This window comes from Papio anubis, chromosome 7, assembly GCF_008728515.1.
Source record: "Papio anubis isolate 15944 chromosome 7, Panubis1.0, whole genome shotgun sequence".
Taxonomy (NCBI): Eukaryota; Metazoa; Chordata; class Mammalia; order Primates; family Cercopithecidae; genus Papio; species Papio anubis.
Window position 1 is genome coordinate 56,711,706 of NC_044982.1, and position 23,043 is coordinate 56,734,748.

A 23,043-nucleotide genomic window follows, 5' to 3' on the forward strand; every position below is an offset into this window, starting at 1 on the left:
ACAAAGCCCAAATAGAAATTACCTACAAATTAGACTGACTCAGCTCTTACTCTAGCAACCTAAAAAAGAAGAAAGGGCATGTCCCTTTCTGAAGATAAATATAATTTATTCCAATCTTTACTGTTCTTTCAGACAGAAGATCTGACATATAATTTAAAAACTACAGGGAGGTTGAGGCAGGTGGATTGCTTGAGGGCAGGAGTTTGAGATCAGCCTAGGCAACATAAGGAGACCTGTCTCCACAAGAAATTTTTTAAAAAAGAAAAAGGAAAGAAAGGTGTGGCAGTGCATACCTGTAGTCTCAGCTACCCAGGTGGCTGAGGTGGGAAGACTGCTTGAACTCAGAGTTCAAGGTTGTACTGAGTTATGATCACACCACTGCACTCCAGCCTGAGTGAGATGAGACCTTGTCTCAGTTGTACCCAGTTATGATCACATCACTGCACTCCAGCCTGGGTAAGAGTGAGACCTTGTCTCAGTTGTACCGAGTCACCTCTGTACTCCAGCCTGAGTGAGGTGAGACCTTGTCTCAGTTGTATCGAGTTATGATCACACCACTGCACTCCAGCCTGAGTGAGGTGAGACCTTGTCTCAGTTGTACTGAGCCACCACTGCACTACAGCCTGAGTGAGAGTGAGACCTTGTCTCAAAAAAATAAAAATTACAAAATACACAAAAAGGCACAAAAAAGCGGCCCATGATGATGAAAGAAAAGACTCAATATAAATAGACTCAGAAAGAGGTGGTCTAGATAATAGAATTATCAGAAAGGGCCTTTAAAAAAACTATGATGAGGGCCGGGCGCGGTGGCTCAAGCCTGTAATCCCAGCACTTTGGGAGGCCGAGACCGGCGGATCACGAGGTCAGGAGATCGAGACCATCCTGGCTAACATGGTGAAACCCCGTCTCTACTAAAAAATACAAAAAAAACTAGCCGGGCACAGTGGCGGGCGCCTGTAGTCCCAGCTACTCGGGAGGCTGAGGCAGGAGAATGGCGTGAACCCGGGAGGCGGAGCTTGCAGTGAGCAGAGATCCGGCCACTACACTCCAGCCTGGGTGGCAGAGCCAGACTCCGTCTCAAAAAAAAAAAAAAAAAAAAAAAAACTATGATGAGGATACTAATAGTGGAAAAATGTGGACAACATGCAGGAATAAATGGGTAATTTGAGCAAAGAGATAGAAACATAAAAAAGAACTAAATGGAAATGCTAAAAATAGAAAATAAGATGTCAGAACGAAAGAATTCATTATATAGGTTAAACAGCAAACTTTTTTTAAAAAACTTCCTTTCTGGAACTTGATAATTAATAAACTTGGCACAGCAATGGAAAACATCAGTAAACTTGAAGACAAGTCAATAGATTCATAAAAAATATCCAAGTTAAAACACAAAGAAAAGGAAAAAATGGGAAGAAAAGAAACAGGTAGCCAAAGCTTTGTGGAACAGTATCAAAATGGTCTAACATGCATGTAATGGGAGTCCCAGAAGGGGAGACAAAGAAATATGGAAAAGAAATATTTGATAATTTAATTACTAAGAAACTGATGGAAGCTATCAACCTCCAAACCCAAGAAGCTCAGCACACTCCAAGTAAGATAAATACAAAGGAACTACACCAAGGCATAATAAATCAAATTATTTAAGGGCAAAAATACAGAAAAGATAAAGACAAAAAAAAGACATATACAGAGAAACAAAAACACAAATGAGGGTAAATTTGTCACAAAAAAGATGGAAGCCAGACTGGGCACAGTGGGTCACACCTGCAATACCAGCAATGTGGTGGGCTGAGGCAGGAGGACTGCTTGAACCCAGGAGTTTCAGGTCAGCCTGGGCAACATAGTGAGATCCCCATCTCTACAAAAAATTTTAAAAGGCTGAGTGCTGTGGCTTATGCCTGTAATCCCAGCACTTTGGGAGGCCAAGGCAGGCGGATCACCTGAGGTCAGGAGTTTGAGACGAGCCTGACCAACATGGAGAAACCCCATCTCTACTAAAAATACAAAATTAGCTGGGTTTGGTGGCGCATGCCTGTAATCCCAGCTACCCAGGAGGCTGAGACAGGAGAATTGCTTGAACCCGGGAGACAGAGGTTGCGGTGAGCCAAGATTGCGCCATTGCACTTCAGCCTGGGCAACAATGGCAAAGCTCCATCTCAAAAAAAAAAAAAAAAAAAAAAATTAGCTCAGTGTGGTGGCATGCACTTGTAGTCCTAGCTACTTGAGAGGAGGAAGGAGGAACACTTGAGCCCAGGAGTCTGAGGCTGCAGTGAGCCATGATTACATCACTGCACTTCGGCCTGGGTGAGTGATGGAGTGAGACCAACCCTATAACACAAAAATAATAATAATAAATAAAGGAAATAAATAAAAGTAAGAAAGGAAGGGAAGAAAAAAGAGAAAGAAAAATGGAGGCCAAAAAGCAATGTAATAAAACCTGTAAAGTGCTGAGAGGAAAAAAAATCCTGTTAACCCAAATGGTCAAAGAAGAAATCATAAGGGAAATTAGAAATTACCTTGAGATAAATGAAAACAAAAACAACAAAACTTATGAGATGCAGCGAAGGCAGGGCTCAGAGGGAAATGTATCACTATAAATGCCTACATTAAAAATAAAATCTCAAATCCATAACGTAACTGTACAAGTTAAGGAATTAGACAAGAACAAACTAAACTTACAGAGAGCAGAAGGAAGAAAATGATAAAGGTTGGAGGCGAGATAAAATAGTGAATAGAAAAACAATCAAGAAAAACAACAGACCAGACAGGGTGGCTCATGGCTGTAATCCCAGCACTTTTGAGAGGCCAAGGCAGGCTGATCACTTCCGGTCAGGAGTTCGAGACCAGCTTGGCCAACATGGTGAAACCTCGTCTCTACTAAAAATACAAAAAAATTAGGTGGGTGTGGTGGCAGGCGGCTGTAATCCCAGCTACTTGGGAGGCTGAGGCAGGAGAATCGCTTGAACCCAGGAGGTGGGGGTTGCAGTGAGCCACGATCATGTCACTGCACTCCAACCTGGGCAACAGAGTGAACAGAGTGAGACTACGACTCAAAAAAAAAAAAAAGAAAGAAAGAAAAGAAAATAAAAGAAAGAAAAGCAACAAAACAAAAGTTGATTCTTTGAAAAGATCAACAAAATTGACAAATGCTTAGACAGCTGTAGTAAGAAAAAAGTGAGCAGATTCAAATTACTAAAATCAGAAGTGAAGATACTACAGAATAAAAAGGATGACAAAAGAATACTATGCTGGGCATGCTGGTTCACATCTTTAATCCCAGCACTTTGGGAGGCCGAGGTAGGCAGATTGCCTGAGTCCAGGAGTTCAAGACCAGCCTGGCCAACATGGTGAAACCTTGTTTCTAAAAGTACAAAAAACTCAGCTGTGCGTGATGGCGTGCACCTGTAGTCCCGCCTGTTTGGGAGGCTGAGGTAGGAGAATCACCTGAGCTTAGGAGGTAGAGGCTGCAGCAAACCAAGACAGTACCACTACACTCCTGCCTGGGCAACCAGAGTGAGACCCTGTCTCAAAAACAAACAAACAACAACAACAACAAAAAAACAGAATACCATGAAGAAGGGTGTATCAACAAGTTGGATAACTTAGATGAAATGGAAAACTTCCTGGAAAGATGCACACCCTCAATGCCGGGCACAGTGGTTCATGCCTGTAATCCTAGCAATTTGGGAGGCTGCGGTGAAAGGATCACTTGAAGCCAAGAGTCTGAGACCAGCCTGGCAACATAATGAGACCCTATCCCTACAAATAATAAAAATCTTAGTCAGGGATGGTGGCACGTGCCTGTAGTCCCAGCTATTCAGGAGGCTGGGGTGGAAGGACTGCTTGAGGGTTCAAGGAGTTCAAAGCTGCAGTAAGCCATGATAGCACCACTGCACTCCAGTCTGGGTAACAGAGAAAGAGCCTGACTCTTATAAAAACAAAAACAAAATATATCTCAAGAAGAAATAGAAAATCTGAATAAACCTATAACAAGTAAGACGATTGAATCAGTAATCAAAACCCTCCCAAGAAAGAAAAGCCCAAGACCAAATGGCTTCACTGGCGAATTCTACCAAATATTTTAAAAAGAATTAACACCAATCCCACTCAAACTCTTCCAAAAAAAAAAAAAAAGAAAAAAAGTGAGGAGGGAATACTTCCTAACTTAGTTTGAGACTAGCATTACCATGATACCAAAGCAAGACAAATAAAATACAACTAAATATATCTGATAAGGGATCAACACCCAGAATATGTAAAGTACTACTGTAACGTAACATCAAAAAGACAGACAACTTGTTTTTTTAAATGGGTAAACGATTTGAATAGACATTTCTCCAAAGAAGATGTACAAATGTCCAATAAGCCAACATCATTAGTCATTAGGAAAATACAAATCAAAATCACAATGAAATGCTATTTCACATCTGCTAGTATAGCTATTATTAAACACACACACACACACACACACACACACACACACCCAAAATAAGCATAGGTGAGGATGTGGGGAAACTGGAACCCTTGTTTCTTGCTGGTGGGAATGTAAAATGGTATAATCACTAAGGAAGATAGTTGGTGGTTCCTCAAAAACTGAAACATAGATTCACCAAATGACCTAGCAGTTCTATTCTTAACATATATACTCAAAAGAATTGAAAATTGAATCAAACAAAGTTATATGCCAACACTGACAGCAGCATTATTCACAAATAGCCAAAAAGTAGAAACAACCCAAGCATCTATCAACATATAAATGGCTAAACAACACGCGGTATATATATACAGTGGAATATTACTCAGCGATAAAAAGGAATAATATATGCTACAACATAATGCACCTTGAAAACATCATGTTAAGTGAAATAAGGCAGACAAAAAGAACAAACATTTTATAATTCAATTTTTATGACATACCTATTATCTGCTTATTCGTAAATTATTATAGACGGAAAGATTAGAGGTCACCAGGGGTTGGAAAGAAGGGAGAATGGGGAGATATTCCTTAATGGGTACAGAGTTTCTGTTTGGAGTAATTAAAAAGTTTGGAAGTAGGTACTGGTGATGGTTGCACAACATTATGAAGGTAATTAATGCCACTGGATTGTATACTTGATATAGTTAAAATGAAAAATTTTATGTTTTATGTATTTACCACAACCTTTCAAAAAGGTGTAGCAAGCCGGGTGTGGTATCTCATGGCTGTAATCCCAGCACTTTGGGAGGCTGAGGTGGGCGGATCACCTGAGGTCTGGAGTTTGAGACCAGCCTGGCCAACATGGTGAAACCCTGTCTCTACCAAAAATACAAAAATTATCTGGGCATGGTGGCAGGCACCTGTAACCCCAGCTATTTGGGAGGCTGAAGCAGGAGAATCCCTTGAACCAGGAGGCAGAGGTTGCAGTGAGTAGAGATCACGTCACTGCACTCCAGCCTGGGTGACAAGAGCTAGACTGTCTCAAAAAAAAAAAAAAAAAAAAAAAAGCATAGCAAAAGGCAAGTCTCCCTCCTACTCTGTCACTTAATTTCCTTGCCTAGGGCAATCACTGTTACTGGTTTCTTTTACATATTAACAACAACAAAAAAACCTTTAAAGGTCCAAAAATATAGGGTAGATTAACCTGGAAAAACAAAGGCAGAAAACCAGAGTGGCTTACAGAAACACACGTCATTGTCATAAGCATTCAAAGATATTCCCTTTATATAAGCCTATATAAGGTTCAGCGATAGAGTTCAGTCCTATGTTTGCCTCTATCCCTTAAAATGCTTTTTGCAAACCAAAATGACAAAAAGTTAAGCATAACCAGGAGGCAAATCAACAAAGCTATCAATTACTCCTCCTAAAAAATTATGTATATACCTGTGAATAAAATTCAACGATATGTTGAAATACTTGTTACAACCAAGTAAGATTTATATCAGAAACACGAGTATATCATATTAGAAAATATTTAATGACATCAGTACTTAAATGAGAAAAAAACCTCAAACGACTTTAAAAGAAAAAGTATTTAATAAAAATCAATACTCATTGCTCATAAACATCTAGGTTTAAAAGGTAAGGCTATGTTTTATCTTTTATTTTTTATATACATATCTTTTTTTTTTTTTTAAAGACAGAGTCTTGCTCTGTCGCCCAGGCTGGAGTGCAGTGGCGCAATCTCGGCTCACTGCAAGCTCCTGAGTAGCTGGGACTACAGGCGCCCGCCACCGCGCCCGGCTAAGTTTTTGTATTTTTAGTAGAGACGGGGTTTCACTGTGGTCTCGATCTCCTGACCTCGTGATCCGCCCGCCTCGTGATCCGCCCGCCTCGGCCTCCCAAAGTGCTGGGATTACAGGCGTGAGCCACCGCGCCTGGACTATTTTTTTTTTTTTTTAGACAGAGTTTCACTCTTGTCACCCAGGCTGGAGTATAATGGTACAACCTTAGGTCACTGAAACCTCCGCCTCCCAGGTTCAAGCTATTCTCTTGCCTCAGCCTCCTGAGTAGCTGGGACTACAAGTGCCTGCCACCACGCAAAAAAAATAATCTTTGTATTTTTAATAGAGATGGAGTTTCACCATGTTGGCCAGGCTGGTCTCGAACTCCTGACCTCAAGTGATCTGCCTGCCTCGGCCTCCTAAAGTGCTGGGCTTACAGGCGTGAGCCACTGCATCTGGTCTGTATTTTATATTTTATATATACTTTTATATATACTTAATATACTTAATATAATAAAGTAGGCTGGGCTTGGTGGCTCACGCCTGTAATCCCAGCACTTTGAGAGGCTGAGGCGGTCAGATCATGAGGTCAAGAGATCAAAACCATCCTTGCCAACATGGTGAAACCCCGTCTCTACTAAAAATACAAATATTAGCTGGGCGTGGTGGTGCATGCCTGTAATCCCAGCTACTTGGGAGGCTGAAGCAGGAGAAGAGCTTGAACCAGGGAGTCGGAGGTTGCAGTGAGCCAAGATCATGCCACTGCACTCCAGCCTGGGTGACAGAATGAGACTCTGTCTCATAAAAAAATAATAATAAAGTAAAATATATATAAATACATATACACTTAATATAATATACATAATATAAAATATATAATATATAATATATTAAGTATGCATTATATATAAAATATAAAATATATAAAAATAAGTCTCCATATATATGGAAATAAAGTATATATATATTTTCTATATATATGGAAATAAAGTGTACATGTAATTTCCACATATATGGAAATAAAGTATATACAAATATATAATATATTAAGTATATATATAAAAGTATATATAATATATAGACATTTTATATTATATATACTATGTGTTAAGTATATGTTAAAGTATATATTAAATAACATACTATACATGTATAGTATATGAGTCAGGGTATTTGAGTCAAATACTATACTATACATGAGTATATGAGTCAAATACTATACTATTCATATCCTCCTGCCTCAGCCTCCCAAGTAGCTGGGACCATAGGTGCATAGCATGCCACCACATCTGGCTATTTTTTTTCTAAATTTAGTAAAGATGGGGTTTTGCCATGTTGGCCAGGCTGGTCTCCAACTCTTGGCCCCAAGTGATCCTCCTACCGCAGCCCCCCAAAATGCTGGGATTATAGGCGAGAGCCACTAGGGAAGGCCGACATCAAATATTTCAAATCCCTGATTTTAAAATGGTAATTTAAAACCTTACTGACCACTTTGAAGGATACTAGAGAAATGACTCCTGAACACTGATCCAAAAGGGGAAAGAATCAAGCATTTATCCTGATTTTCCTATACAGTACCTTAGGGTTAATAAACAGTTAAAGAAAGCTTCTTTTTATAGAAGTATTCCACTAACAAATTAAGAACAAATAATAGAATTAGAATATCATCACTTTGCATATTCTCGTACAAAAATGGATCTAGTCAACAATCATCGGTACTTGCTAACATACAGAGACAACCAAACATGTGCCTACTAATGTCTAAAAATAGTTAGCTATGGGCCGGGCGCGGTGGCTCACGCCTGTTATCCCAGCACTTTGGAAGGCCGAGGCGGGTGGATCACGAAGTCAGGATATCAAGACCATCCTGGCTAACATGGTAAAACCCTGTCTCTACTAAAAATACAAAAAAACAAAAAAAACCCAAAAAACAAAAAAAACCCGGGCGTGGTGGCGGGCGCCTGTAGTTTTAGCTACTCAGGAGGCTGAGACAGGAGAATGGCGTGAACCCAGGAGGCGGAGCTTGCAGTGAGCGGAGATCGCACCACTGCACTCCAGGCTGGGTGACACAGCGAGACTCCATCTCAAAAAAAAAAAAAAAAAAGCTATGGGCCAGGCGTGCTGGCTCACGCCTGTAATCCCAGCACTTTCGGAGGCCGAGGAGGGTGTATCACCTGAGGTCAGGAAGTCAGGAGTTCAAGACCAGCCTGGTTAACATGGTGAAACCCCGTCTCTACTAAAAAATACAAAAATTAAGCCGGGTGCGGTGATTCATGCCTGTAATCCCAGCACTTTGGGAGGCGGAGGCAGGAGGATCACGAGGTCAGAAGTTCGAGACCAGCCTGGCCAATATGGTGAAACCCCATCTCTACTAAAAATACAAAAAAAAAAAAGGCCGGGCGCGGTGGCTCAAGCCTGTAATCCCAGCACTTTGGGAGGCCGAGACGGGCGGATCACGAGGTCAGGAGATCGAGACCATCCTGGCTAAACCGGTGAAACCCCATCTCTACTAAAAAATACAAAAAACTAGCCGGGCGCGGTGGCGGGCGCCTCTAGTCCCAACTACTCAGGAGGCTGAGGCAGGAGAATGGCGTGAACCCGGGAGGCGGAGCTTGCAGTGAGCTGAGATCCGGCCATTGCACTCCAGCCTGGGCGGCAGAGCGAGACTCCGTCTCACACACACACAAAAAAAACAAACAAAAAAAAACAAACTATTCAGGCGTGGCGGCACACGCCTGTAGTCCCAGCTTCGGGAGGCTGAGGCAGAAGAATCGCTTGAACCCAGGAGGCAGAGGTTGCAGTGAGCCAAGATTCCACCACTGCACTTCATCCTCGGCAATAGAGGGGGACTCCATCCGTCTCAAAAAAAAAAAAAAAAAAAAATAGCCGGGCATGGTAGTAGGTGCCTGTAATCCCAGCTACTTAGGAGGCTGAGCTCGCAGGAGAATCACTTGAACCCAGGAGGCAGAGGTTGCAGTGAGCTGAGATCGCACCATTGCACTCCAGCCTAGGCAACAGAGGAAGACTCCATCGCAAAACAAACAAACAAACAAACATAGCTATGAAGTACTTTTTATTTGCTCCCAAACCAACAACCAACACAAGAACATTAATTTGCTTAAGTTTCTAGATCTAAGTACCAATTTACAGAAAATAGAAGGTGTAGATGAATACGTTAAATGATATCAGAGATACAACCAACACAGTGCAGACTATTGGTATTCTACAGCCAAATGACATGGTTTCTTTATCAAATAAATTTCAAGAACAAAACAACAAAAAAAGACCAAAAGGAAATATCTAGAATAAAAGCAACTTGAAAGGCATATTGGCCGGGTGCAGTGGCTCATGCCTGTAATCCCAGCACCTTGGGAGGCCAAGGCAGGTGGATCACAAGGTCAGATCGAGACCATCCTGGCTAACACGGTAAAACCTGGTCTCTACTAAAAATACAAAAAAATTAGCCAGGCATGGTGGTATGTGCCTGTCGTCCCAGCTACTCAGGAGGGTGAGGCAGGAGAATTGCTTGAACTTGGGAGGCAGAGGTTACAGTGAGCCGAAATGGCACCACTGCATTCCAGCCTGGGCGACAGAGAGAGATTCTGCCTCAAAAAAAAAAAAAAAAAAGACATATAAATTGATTGCAATGTATAGACCTTATCTAGTCCTCTACTGAACAATTGTTTAAAAACATTTAAGAGACAAACAAGCAACTCTGAAAACTGGAAATTGAATACCGAATGATATTTTAAAACACAAATAAAATTTAATAAAGTAATTAGCAATGAAGAAAACCCTTAAAACAAAAAATATAAGAACTCAAATAACAAAGTTGATGGCCATAAAATATGAGGAGCTGAAACAGAATTGTTAGAAATTAGGAAAGAAGGCCAGGCACAGTGGCTCACACCTGTAATCCCAGCACTTTGGGAGGCCAAGGCGGGTAAATGATGAGGTCAGGAGTTCGAGACTAGCCTGGCCAACATGGCGAAACCCCATCTCTACTAAAAATACAAAAATTAGGGCCAGGCGCAGTGGCTCATGCTTGTAATCCCAGCACTTTGGGAGGCCGAGGCTGGGGGACCACAAGCACAGGGGATTGAGATCATCCTGGCTAACACAGTGAAACACAGTCTCTACTAAAAATACAAAAAAAATTAGCCAGCTTGGTAGCACACCCCTATTGTCCTAGCTACTTGGGAGGCTGAGGCAAGAGAATTGCTTGAACCTGGGAGATGGAGGTTGCAGTGAGCTAAGATCGCGCCACTGCATTCCAGCCTAGGTGATAGAGTGAGACTCTGTCTCAAAAATAAATAAATAAATAAAATAAAAACACAAAAATTAGCCGAGCATGGTGGCAGGCGCCAGTAATCCCAGCTACTCAGGAGGCTGAGGCCAGAGAATCGCTTGAACATGGGAGGCAGAGGTTGCAGTGAGCAGAGATCATGCCATTGCACTCCAGCCTGAGTGACAGAGTGAGGCTCCATCTCCAAAAAACAAAAAACAAAAAATCAGGAAAGAAATAAAAGGGGAGAAAAACTCATTTCAGAAATGAAGACAATGTTACAAACAGCAAAGAGACAACTATCACAGAAAATACAGTAAAGGACATAAAGAATAAAAATGTGAAAAACCACAAAGAATAGTTAAAAAGAATTAGCAAGAAATGATAAACAGGGAGTGGGGAGCTAAAATGTTCATCACTAAAGTTCCCCTTCTTCCCAAAAATGGAACAGAAGGATTACAAACGTAACTCACAAAAACTGGTGTTGAAGGAAGGGGAGGCAGAGAGGGATGAAGAGGCTACCATCTAGTTTTATTGATGCTCAGAGTAGGGGAATGATGTATGTTGTTCAGAGAAAAAGAATGAGTAATATGTGAAAGTATAAACATAAGCACTGGATTTACTCAAGGTCCTACCCAGTGCAATAAGGAAACAAAAAGTTTAAAGATTAGAAAGGAAGAAATACAACGGGCATTATCCACAGATATTCCGATTATTTAGAAAATCAATTGCTATCCTGAAAAAACTCATACCTTTAAGTGTTCTGTATTTTAGCCAAAAGTTGTTATCTTTGCTTAGGTAGACATAATGCATTAAGTGCAACTGCTGCATTACCTGTCTTTATATACCCAGCAGGAAAGTTTATCACGTGGTGTGGGTGGTTGTCCTTCAAAGTTGGTGATTTTTTCCCAAATGTAGGTTCCATCTCGTGTTCGTAAATTAACAAAATAAAGCTTTAAAAGACGAGAACACTATTAGCAGACACGGCATTTAAAAATTAAATCTACATCAGAGGGAATGTGATCCAAGAATTAATACTATTTTTTTCTTTTTAATAGGTAAGCTTGTTACCTATTAAAAATTAAAAATTGTAGAATTAATAAAAACGAGACAGTTTTAGGAGTAAAAATGATATATAAAACATATTAAAATAGGTCTTTCCCATCCTGCTCTTATCCTATGAATATCAATTAAGTATGCAGTTAATTCCGAAGCAGAAAGACACAGAAGAAGAGAAAAGCAGAACTGCTGCATTTTCAATCTAGCTTTAAAATCTTTAATCATAAGTTTAAGGTTTTCTATATATATCTGCTTTTTAAAATATTTGTAACTTGTGAGATGAAATGATACATTAAATATTACATTTTGCTGCACTCTTGAATTAAAGAAATTATTACTCGATTGCTGTATCCTTTGTCATCATATCCTCCAAAAATGTACAGCTTTCCATTAATGCAAGCACCACAGCTTCCTGACATGGAGGCTGGGAGTTCTCCTTCCATGAGGTGCATTCTCCTGCAGCAAGAATAACATGGAATCCCATAACTTTCCAGAAAGGCAAATTAAAATTCTCTTTAAACTCCATGAGTACTTTTGTCAGTGAAAACTGTCACTGTCAATTACAATTATAATGTAATGGTGACCAATAATGTAAAAACTCTAAGAAGATCCAGGGTAAAAATTTTTCAATTTGCTGGGAAAAAAAAAAAATCACAAAAATTTCACACATCACTAGAACTGGGAATTTGCAGAATAAAACAAAATCTTCAGAGACAGCACTGGTCTTGAGAGAAATACTAAAAGACAAAAAATGAAGCAGGGAAGACAGCAGGGGAATGAAAGCATCAGAAAATTAAAGCATTGAAAGAAAAGGAAAGAGAGACTTCAAAAATGTAGCAGTATATTCAAAGTATGGTCTCAAATTCCCTAAAGTCTACAGAAACATTTATAATAGAAATTAAGATCAGACAGTATGCAATTTAAAATTACTTACCACAACCCACTATCAATATCATAGGTCCAAATTTCATCATTAGGCAAATATACTTCATTGTCTTCAATAGACTAAAAATACAGAATACATAAAATTATGTTTATCAAGTACATAGCAAACAGTTACACAGCTTCTCAGGATGAGAAAAATTGCTAGGAAAATACTATAAAACACAAAAGAAGGCTCAAGGATTTTTTTCAAAATAAAATAAAATATATCAAAAGAAAACGAAAGAAAGATTTTCTAAGAGAAAGTGGGAAAACAATAAAGGATCCAAGTAAAACATAGCAAGTATATAAGTCTCAAGAAAATACTTAGGACAATTAAACCTTTAAAAGGGGCTTTACGTAAAAGAAAACAGCAAAACAATAAGATTTAGAGCAGAATATTAAAGACTATAAAGCCAGGAAGAAAAAGATCATCAAAAAAGGGCAATATATTTTGGGTGACAGGAAGTATTAATGGAGGAAATTTTTAAAAGATACAACTAAATATCTTATTAAGATATCTCAGATACTTTAATTCACTGAACATATTTTTTGAGTGCCTACTATATGCAGGGCATAGTATTAGTTGTTCATTAAATCTAGAATATAAGGATCACAAAATACATTTAACTAGTCAAAATGACAACTCTGAACTTGAATAATCTCTAAAGAAGCTGATCACACTATCCTGGCTAACATGGTGAAACCCCGTCTCTACTAAAAAAATACAAAAAACTAGCCGGGCGTGGTGGCGGGCGCCTGTAGTCTCAGCTACTTGGGAGGCTGAGGCGGGAGAATGGCGTGAACCCGGGAGGCGGAGCTTGCAGTGAGCCGAGATCACGCCACTGCACTCCAGCCTGGGAGACACAGCGAGACTCCGTCTCAAAAAAAAAAAAAAAAAGAAAGAAGCTGATCACAAGTAGAATAGCACATTCTTACATTCATGATGAAAAGAGAAGTCAGACTTGTATAACAATCTTACTTATTTTGAGCTTAAACAAACTTAGGGCTTAAAATAAATTTTTACACAAATCTGTCATAGTTCTCAGAATCTATATAATAATTCAAACATAACCAGCTGGGCACAGTGGCTCAGCCAGCACTTTGTAATCCCAGCACAGTGTAATCCCAGCACTTTGGGAGGCTGAGGCAGGTGGATCACCTGAAGTTAGGAGTTTGAGACCAGCCTGGCCAACATAGTGAAACTCCACCTCTACTAAAAATACAAAAAATCTAGCTGGGCATGGTGGCATATGCCTGTAATCCCAGCTACTCAGGAGGCTGGAGGAGGAGAATTGCTTGAACCTGGGAGGCAGAGGTTGCAGTGAGCTGAAATTGTGACACTGCACTCCAGCCTGGGCAAAAGAGTGAGAATTCGTCTCAAAAACAAACAAAACAAACAAACAAACAAAAAACTAGAATTTTAAAATAGCACTTTAAGAATTTCTAAAACTAATACATGTTATTAACATGCTAAGAAGATTTAGCTGTTTCTCACTATATGTTCTTTAAATTTAAAAATAGGCTGGGTGTAGTGGCTCATTCCTGTAATCCCAGCACTTTGGGAGGCCAAGGCAGGAGGATTGCTTGAATCCAGGAATTCAAGACCAGCCTGGGCATCATAGCCAGACCCTGACTCTAAAAAAAAAAAAAAAAAAAACAAACCAAAATATTAGTTAGGCCTGGTGGCACACGCCTGTAGTCCTAGTTACTCAGGAGGCTGCGGTGGGAGGATCACTTGAGCTCAGGAGTTCGAGGCTGCAGTGAGCTATGCTAGTACCACTGCACTCCAGCCTAGGTGAAAGAGGCAGGCCCTGTTTCTTAAAAAAAAAAAAAAAAAAAAAAAAGGCCGGGTGTGGTGGCTCACGCCTGTAATCCCAGCACTTTGGCAGGCAGAGGCAGGTGGATCACGAGGTCAAGAGATTGAGACCATCCTGGCCAACATGGTGAAACCTCATCTCTACTAAAAATACAAAAATCAGCTGGGCGTGGTGGCGTGTGCCTGTAATCCCAGCAACTCGGGAGGCTGAGGCAGGTGAATCACTTGAACCCTGGAGATGGAGGTTGCAGTGAGCTGAGACTGTGCCATTGCACTCTAGCCTAGGCAACAGATGGAGACTCTGTCTCAAAAAAAAAAAGAGTATCTTGTCTACCATGTCTCTTTCTCTCTCTCTGTCTCACACACACACACACACACACACACACACACACGTAAAAAGAGAAAACTGTTGTATTACTTCCAAGGAAATTAAACTTACACTCATGTCTGAGTCTTTTCAATAGATGGTGCAAAAGAATAAAACTAGACTCCTGTCTTTCACCATATACAAAAATAACATCAAAATGGTATAAAGACTTAAATCTAAGACTTCAAACTATAAAACTACTACAAGAAAACAGGGGGGAAACTCTCCAGGACATTGGTCTGGGCAAAAATTTCTTGAATAATACCCCACAGGCACAGGGCACCAAAGCAAAAATGGACAAATGGGATCATATCAATTTTAAATGCTTCTGCACAGTGAAGGGAACAATCAACAAAATGAAGTGACAACCTACAGAATGGGAGAAAACATTTGCAAACTTCCCATCTGACAAGGGATTAATAACCAGAATATATAAGGAGCTCAAACGACTCTACAGGAAAAAAAAATCTAACAATCTAATTTAAAAATGGGCAAAATATTTGTATGCACATTTCTCCAAAGACATATGAATGGCAAACAGGCACAGGAAAAGGTACTCAACATCACTGATCATCAGAGAAATGCAAATCAAAACTACAATGAGATATTATCTCACTTCAGTTAAAATGGCTTTTATCCAAAAGGCAGTAACAAATACTGGCAAGGAAGTGAAGAAAAGGAACCCTCATACACTGTTGGTGGGAATGTAAATTAGTACAACTACTATGGAGAACAGTTTGGAGGTTCCTTAAAAAATTAAAAATAGAGCCACCATATGATCCAGCACCCCCACTGCTAGGTATATATGCAAAAGAAAGGAAATCAGTGTATTGCAGAAATATCTGCACTCCCATGTTTGTTGCAGCACTGTTCACAATACCCAAAATTTGGAAGCAACTTGTGTCTATCAGCACATGAATGAATAAAGAAAATGTGGTACTCATACACAATGGAGTACCATTCCACTATAAAAAAGAATGAGATCCTGTTATTTGCAATAACATGGATGGAACTGGAGGTCATTAGCTAAGTGAAATAAGCCAGACACAGAAAGACAAACATCACATGCTCTTACGTGAGATGTAAAAATCAAAACAATTGACCTCATGGAAATAGAGAGCAGAAAGACAGTTAGCAGAGGCTAGGAAGGGTAGTGGGAGGGTGGGGGTGGGTGGGTAGGAATGGCTAATGGGTACCAAAAAATAGTTAGAAAGAATAAGACCTAGTATTTGATAGCACAACAGGGTGACTATAGTCAATAATAATTGTACATTTCAAAATAACTAAAAGAATGTAATTGGATTGTCTGCAACACAAAGGATAAATACTTGAGGGGATAGATACCCCATTTTATATGATGTGACTATTATGCATTGCATGCCTGTATCAATATCTCATGCATCCCATAAATATATATACCTACTATGTACTCACAAAAATTAAAATAAAAAAAATTTCAAACAGTGAAAAAACATAAACTTACACTCATGTCTGACTGAGGAATCCATATTAAAATGTCTAAGTAAACAAATAATTTTAAGAAGGGGAGCTACTGAATAAGCATTAGGTTCCAGTAGTCTCATGTGTACTCCTTTACAAAAGAAATATTATAGGCTGGGTGCAGTGGCTCACACCTGTAATCCTAGCACTTTGGGAGGCTGAGGCAAGCAGATTACAAGGTCAGGAGTTTGAGACCAGCCTGGCCAATATGGTGAAACCCTGTCTCTACTAAAAATACAAAAAAATTAGCCAGGCGTGATGGCGGGCGCCTGTAGTCTTAGCTACTTGGGAGGCTGAGGCAGGAGAACTGCTTGAACCCAGGAGGCGGAGGTTGCAGTCAGCTGAGATCATGCCACTGCACTCTAGCCTGGATGACAGAGCAAGACTCCATCTCAAAAAAAAAAAAAAATATTATGAAAGTGAATTGTCATTATTCTGTTTAAGTCCTTTCAATGGCTCCCTCTTGCTTTTAGCATAATCTAAAATGTTTATGATTCTATATTATATGGTACCTGCTGTCCCTCGAAATTTCAAGTTGCCTTTCACACACAGTATGCGTTCAGTGCTTAAACATCTCCTAGTTCCTTGCTATGATAGGACCATTCATCTATTCTCTTTTCTCTTCTTGTAGTGCTCTTTCAGAGTTTGCCTAACTCCTCCTTTTTTGGGAATCAGCTTAAAGGTACTTCTTTAACCTATTCTCTATCATAGTTTAAAGTATTAAGGTCCCCTATTAAAGGCTCTTATAGTCCTGTACTTTCCCTTTGAAGTTCCTTGTCTGTATCACACCCACCCTCACCACCACCAATACTGCTAAACTGTAAGCTTCATGAGTACAGGGATCTTGTCTATCTTGTTATGCTCCCAGAGCCTACTACAGTGCCTCACACATAAAAGACAAATAAAATATTTATTGATTGAGTGAACGGGTAAGTGAATAACATCTGTTAAACTCACTGCACAGTCACTTCAAACTGATATTTTTTAAAAGTCATTTTCCCTAATATCTCAACACAGATAAAGTACAGGATTGAAAAGTTTAGACCTAGTTCCTTCTCACTTTCTCAGAGACTTCCCTCCTACATTATCCTTTCTTTTCCACAAGTTTTCCTTCTCTTTTCTTTTTTTTTGAGATGGAGTCTCACTCTGTCACTCAGGCTAGAGTGCAGTGGTGCCATCTTGGCTCACTGCAACCTCCGCCTCCTGGGTTCAAGCAACTCTCCTGCCTCAGCCTCCCGAGTAGCTGGGAAATAGGCACCTGCCACCACACCCAGCTAATTTTTGTATTTTTAGTAGAGACAGGGTTTCACCACATTGGCCAGGCTGGTCTCGAACTCCTGACCTTGTGATCCACCTGCCTCGGCCTCCCAAAGTGCTGGGATTACAGGGGTGAGCCACCGCGCCCAGCCCAAGTTTTCCTTATTCCTATCAATACACAAACATGCCTCATCTCATCTTTCAAAAAAAAAAAATTCTCCCTTGACTCCTCTTCCCATTTCTAGGAATGGTTAGAATATATTTGACAAGGCCAGGCACAGTGGCTCATGCTTGTAATCCCAGCACTTTGGGAGGCCAAGGTGGGCAGAACACCCGAGGTCAGGAGTTCAAGGCCAGCCCGGTCAACATGGTGAAACTCTGGCCTCTACTAAAAATACAAAAAATTAGCTGGGCGTGGTGGCGGGCACCTGTGATCCCAGCTACTCAGGAGGCTGAGGCACGAGAATTGCTTGAGCCTGGGAGGCAGAGGGTGCAGTGAGCCCAGATTACACCACTGCACTCCAGCCTGGGCGACAAAGCGAGACTCTGTCTCAAAAAAAAAAAAAAAAAAAGAAAAAAAGAAAAAAGAAAAAAAAAGAAATAAAAAGACAAGCTATAAATTGAAGACATATTGAACTCACACAATTATGTATTTTAAAACTTGTATAAATTAGTTTTTTTAAAAAAGCAAATAACCCAATAGAAAAAAGAGCAAAAGACATGAGCCAGCATTTTTACAGAAGACACAAATAGTCCATAAAGTTAGACACTCAATTTTATCAGTAACCAAGGGAAATGAAAACAAAAACCACAATGAACTATCATGTTGCACTCACTGGAATGGCAAAAATGTAAGGCCAGATGGTACCAAATGTGTTGTCAAGGATATGGGGCAAGGAAGTGGCTGGTGGGAGTGTAAATTGATACAAATGCTTTGGTAACAGTCTGACATTTCCAAATAATTTTGGAGATGTGCATATCAAGTGAACCAACATTTCATTCATTGGTAGATTCCCTAGGGAATGTACATGCCTTTATGAATACACAATAGGAAGCATGTTATAAGAATGCTTATAATAGCAAAAAATTAGAAATATTCAAATATTCACCAATAATGGAATGGATAAATTGCAGTAAACTCATACAGTAGAATGTTATATAGGATATACATCAAATGAATAGATCCAGAGATGATTTTCAAATTATTTAACAACTGGCTCACACCTGTAATTCCAGCACTTTGAGAGGCCGAGGTGGGTGGATCACCTAAGGTGAGGAGTCCAAGATCACCTTGCCCAACATGGTGAAACCCCATCTCTACTAAAAATACAAAAATTAGCTGGGTGTGGTGGTGGGCACCTGTAATTCCAGCTACTTGGGAGGCTGAGGCAGGAGGATCACTTGAACCCAGGAGGTGGAGGTTACAGTGAGCTGAGATCGTGCCACTGCAATCCAGCCTAGGCAACAAGAGTGAAACTCTGTCTCAAAAAAAAAAAAAAAAAAAATTCATGAAAGAAAACATATGCTATGATTCCAAACCAAATAATATATCGTTTAGAGATATACATGAGGTACAAGTATAAAGAAATTTAAGACAGTGGTAACCTGTATGAGTGGGGGTGCTGGGAGCAATGCAATCAATGCAGGATAAAAGGAAGCTTCTAAGGTATTGTTTATTTCTTAATCTAGAAAATAAACAGTTGTTTACATTTAAATAATACTTATTTTATACATTCTTTTGTACATATATTTCAAATTCAAAAATTAAGTAAATAAAATGGTAAGAAATGAATATTAAGTAGCTCACAGAATCATCAGGGAGGCTGGAGAACCAGACTCTGGTCTATATAAGGAAGAGTGAGGTCTGAAACCATGCCAAGAGAGCAGGTCTGTGGTCACTGGCGCACACCACACTGCTGCCTTTTATGCAAGGAACCTTGATCTTCCTAAACTGTATTGCAGGCTAAGAATCTTCTACAGGTTGTGGTTTGTTATATCTTTATTCCCAAGTCCAAATCTAGCACAGATTCATCTAACCAATGGAGTCCCATCCACTTGCCTGCAACCCAGCTGCAAGCGAGGCAGGAAAAGTTAGTACCTGACTTTCAAGTATTTTTACTGGGTACCTACTATGAGTTATAACCAGTTCTAGACATTGAGGATACAACAGAGAACAAGTTATATATCTTATATTTTATGAGGATAAGTAGGAGACAACTAGAAGAAATACCCTGACAATATTCACTCACTAGGGGAATACCACAAATAGAGAAAGGAGGTTTATATTCTGGTCATTTAAAAAGAATGATAAATGTCTTCCATATGACACAGATAACCAATGTCATCATTTATGAATAAATAAAGTGGAACTATTAGGTTAAAGAGAAAACACACCTTATACTTTTGATACACATTGCTAAATTTCTCCTCAAAAAGGTTACACAAACTTGTACTCCTATTACCAGCATACTAGTAATTCATTTCTCCACGCTCTTCATCAAAATTCTTTCTAATCTTTGCAAATTGGAGAAGAAAAACCTCATCGTGATTTTTACCTGGGTTTCTTTCGTTTGTATGATATTTGTATTTATTTTATAAACTGTACTTATCCATTGCTCATTTTTCAATGGGGATGTTATCTGTACCTTTTTTTTCTTTTGAGACAGAATTTCACTCTTGTTGCCCAGGCTAGAGTGCAGTGGCGTGATCTTGGCTTACTGCAACCTCTGCCTCCCAGGTTCAAGCAATTCTCCTGTCTCAGCCTCCTGAGTAGCTGGGATTACAGGCGCATGCCACCACGCCCGACTAGTTTTGTATTTTTAGTAGAGACGTGGTTTCACCATGTTGGTCAGGCTGGTCTCGAACTCCCGACCTCAGGTGATCCATCTACCTTGGCCTCCCAAAGTGCTAGGATTACTGGCATAAGCCACCGTGCCTGGCCAAAAATCAGTTTTTTAAAAGTCTGATCTGCCAATTTTTTCCATTATAGTTTTTTCCTCAAGATTTTAGAAGTCATATATTCTCTTCCAGTATTATATAGCTTATTTTTTCTGTATTTAACCCTTCAATCCTAAGGCACCAATAATATTTTCCTCTAGCTATCCTAGGATCATTTATTGCATAAGTGATCATTTTCCCAGATTTGAAATGCTACCTTTTAAATACAAAATAGTCTTATATTTTTCTCCTTATATGCTTGGCTGTTTTTGTAGTTTTTTCGTTTTTCTTTTTCTTTTTTTTTTGAGATGGAGTCTTGCTCTGTTGCTCAGGCTGGAGTGCAATAGCGCGATCTTGGCTCATGCAACCTCCACCTCCCGAGTTCTAGCAATTCTCCTACCTCAGCCCCCCAGTAGCTGGGATTACAGGCACGCGCCACGACACCTGGCTAATGTTTTTATTTATATTTTTAGTAGAGACGGGGTTTCACCATGTTGGCCAGGCTGGTCTTGAATTCCTGACCTCAGGTGATCTGCCTGCCTCGGCCTCCCAAAGTGCTGGGATTACAGGCGTGAGCCACTTTGCCCGGCTGTTTCCGTAATTCCTTTCGCATTTCATTGTATTATCTCTACTTGCATTAAGTCAACTCATTATTACGGTATTGTGATATGTTTTAATATCTGACATGGTAAGGCTTCCATCTTCATTCTTTTCAAATATTTTTTTTTTTTTTTTTTTTGAGACGGAGTCTCGCTCTGTCGCCCAGGCTGGAGTGTAGTGGCTGGATCTCAGCTCACTGCAAGCTCCGCCTCCGGGGTTTACGCCATTCTCCTGCCTCAACCTCCTGAGTAGCTGGGACTACAGACGCCTGCGACCTCGCCCGGCTAGTTTTTTGTATTTTTTTTAGTAGAGACGGGGTTTCACCTTGTTAGCCAGTATGGTCTCGATCTCCTGACCTAAACATTTTCTAAATTGATGCTTTTTCCCTTTAAGGCCATATCCATAGCAGAAATATGTAGTTAAGCATATGTATACAAATATTTCTTTCAAGTAACAGGGTCTCTGTCACCCAGGCTGGAGTGCGATGGCACAATCATAGTTCACTGCATCCTTGAACACATGGGCTCAAGTGATCCTCCCACCTCAGCTTCTGAAGTAGCTAGGACCATAGAAGCACACTACCATGCCCAACTAATTATTTTCTTTTTGGCAGAGACAAGGGTCTTGCTATGTTGCCCACGCTGGTCTCAAACTCCTGGACTCAAGCAATCCTCCTGCCTTGGCCTCCAAAAGTGCTGGGATTACAGGCCTGAGTCATCACACCCAGCCTGTGAAGACATTTTGGGAGGCCAAGGTGGGTGGATCACCTGAGGTCAGGAGTTCAAGACTAGCCTGACCAACATGGTGAAACCTCGTCTCTACTAAAAATACAGTAATTACCTGGGCATGCACCTGTAGTCCCAGATACTTGGGTGGCTGAGGCAGGAGAGTCAGTTGAACCTGGGAGGCAGAGGTTGCAGTGAGCCGAGATCATACCACTGTACTCCAGCCTGGGCAAGAGCGAAACTCCATCTCAAAGAAAAGAAAAAAAAAAAAGGTTCAGAGCAAAATGTATTAATATCAACCATATTACAGAAATAAAATGGTTCAAATGATTAGGGCCATAAGAGGAAAACCATACTATCTGCAAACATGCCAAGACATTGAGTTTTCCCCCTAAATTTGGAAAAGCTATTCACAACTTTTAATGTTCCTTGCAGTAGCACCAAAGTCTGTGTGAATTTCTGTAATGTGGAAAGGATGTAGAACTAAGAGCAAAATCATATTCTGACACCAATTAGAATCGACCATTTACTTTTTTGATATTATCATTCCTACCTCTGGGAGGGGCTATTTTCAGATACTAATATAATGGCCTTCAGAATATGTTTGACAATGGAGCAATTAGTAATTTAGACAGATATCAGCGAGCTTTAGAACATATGTCTGTCCATTTTAATACATTGTTTGTATCAATGAAGAGGAAAATTGTGACTGGAATATATAATCTGGAACCATCGATCATTATACTTAACTACTGAGTACTGAATACCACCAGATTCCAGGGCCTTTTAACTATTTTCTGTTTAGAACGATGGGAATAAGATAATTGTTAGAAGAATTCTACTTTTTCTCCTGATATGCCATGTCTTCTGATTTTTTTTTTAAAGCCTATACTACCCATATGGTTTCTTTTTTGCCTCCTACTCTCCCTTTCCTTCCACTTATGCCTTAGACACTTCTTGACTGCTGATAATCCCTGGAATTTAAAAAAGTGGTAGACTCAGGATCTACATCTGTATTGTATTTTTCAGAGTGGTTCTTACAGCATCGCTACTGACTGGATTAATAAACAGGAGAAAAAGAAGTATTTCAATTCAATAACTGCCACCTAAAGAACTGTAATCTTATCAATTACACAATTTTCAAGATTAAAATGAGATGTAAAAAATTCAGACATTTAGGCCAGGCACAGTGGCTCACGCCTGTAATCCCAGCACTTTGGGAGGCCGAGGCGGGCTGATTGCCTAACGTCAGGAGTTTGAGACCAGCCTGGCCAACATGGCAAAACTCCGTCTCTACTAAAAATACAAAAATTAGCCGGGCGTGGTGGCGTGTGCCTGTAACCTCAGCTTCTTGAGAGGCTGAGGCAGGAGA

General features: G+C 40.0%; 1 protein-coding gene across 3 annotated transcripts in view; it reads right to left on the minus strand.

Moving 5' to 3' along the window:
* Positions 1–23,043, minus strand: part of KLHDC1 (kelch domain containing 1) — a 62,352-nt gene that overhangs the window by 32,651 nt on the left and 6,658 nt on the right. For all 3 annotated transcript variants that reach the window (XM_009211484.4, XM_003901767.5, XM_021941182.2), the window contains exons 2-4: positions 12,480–12,550; positions 11,884–12,001; positions 11,321–11,439 (exon numbers count right to left, since the gene is read on the minus strand). In XM_009211484.4, the coding sequence (XP_009209748.1) occupies positions 11,321–11,439; positions 11,884–12,001; positions 12,480–12,550 (308 nt within the window). The remainder of the gene's footprint in view (positions 1–11,320; positions 11,440–11,883; positions 12,002–12,479; positions 12,551–23,043) is intronic.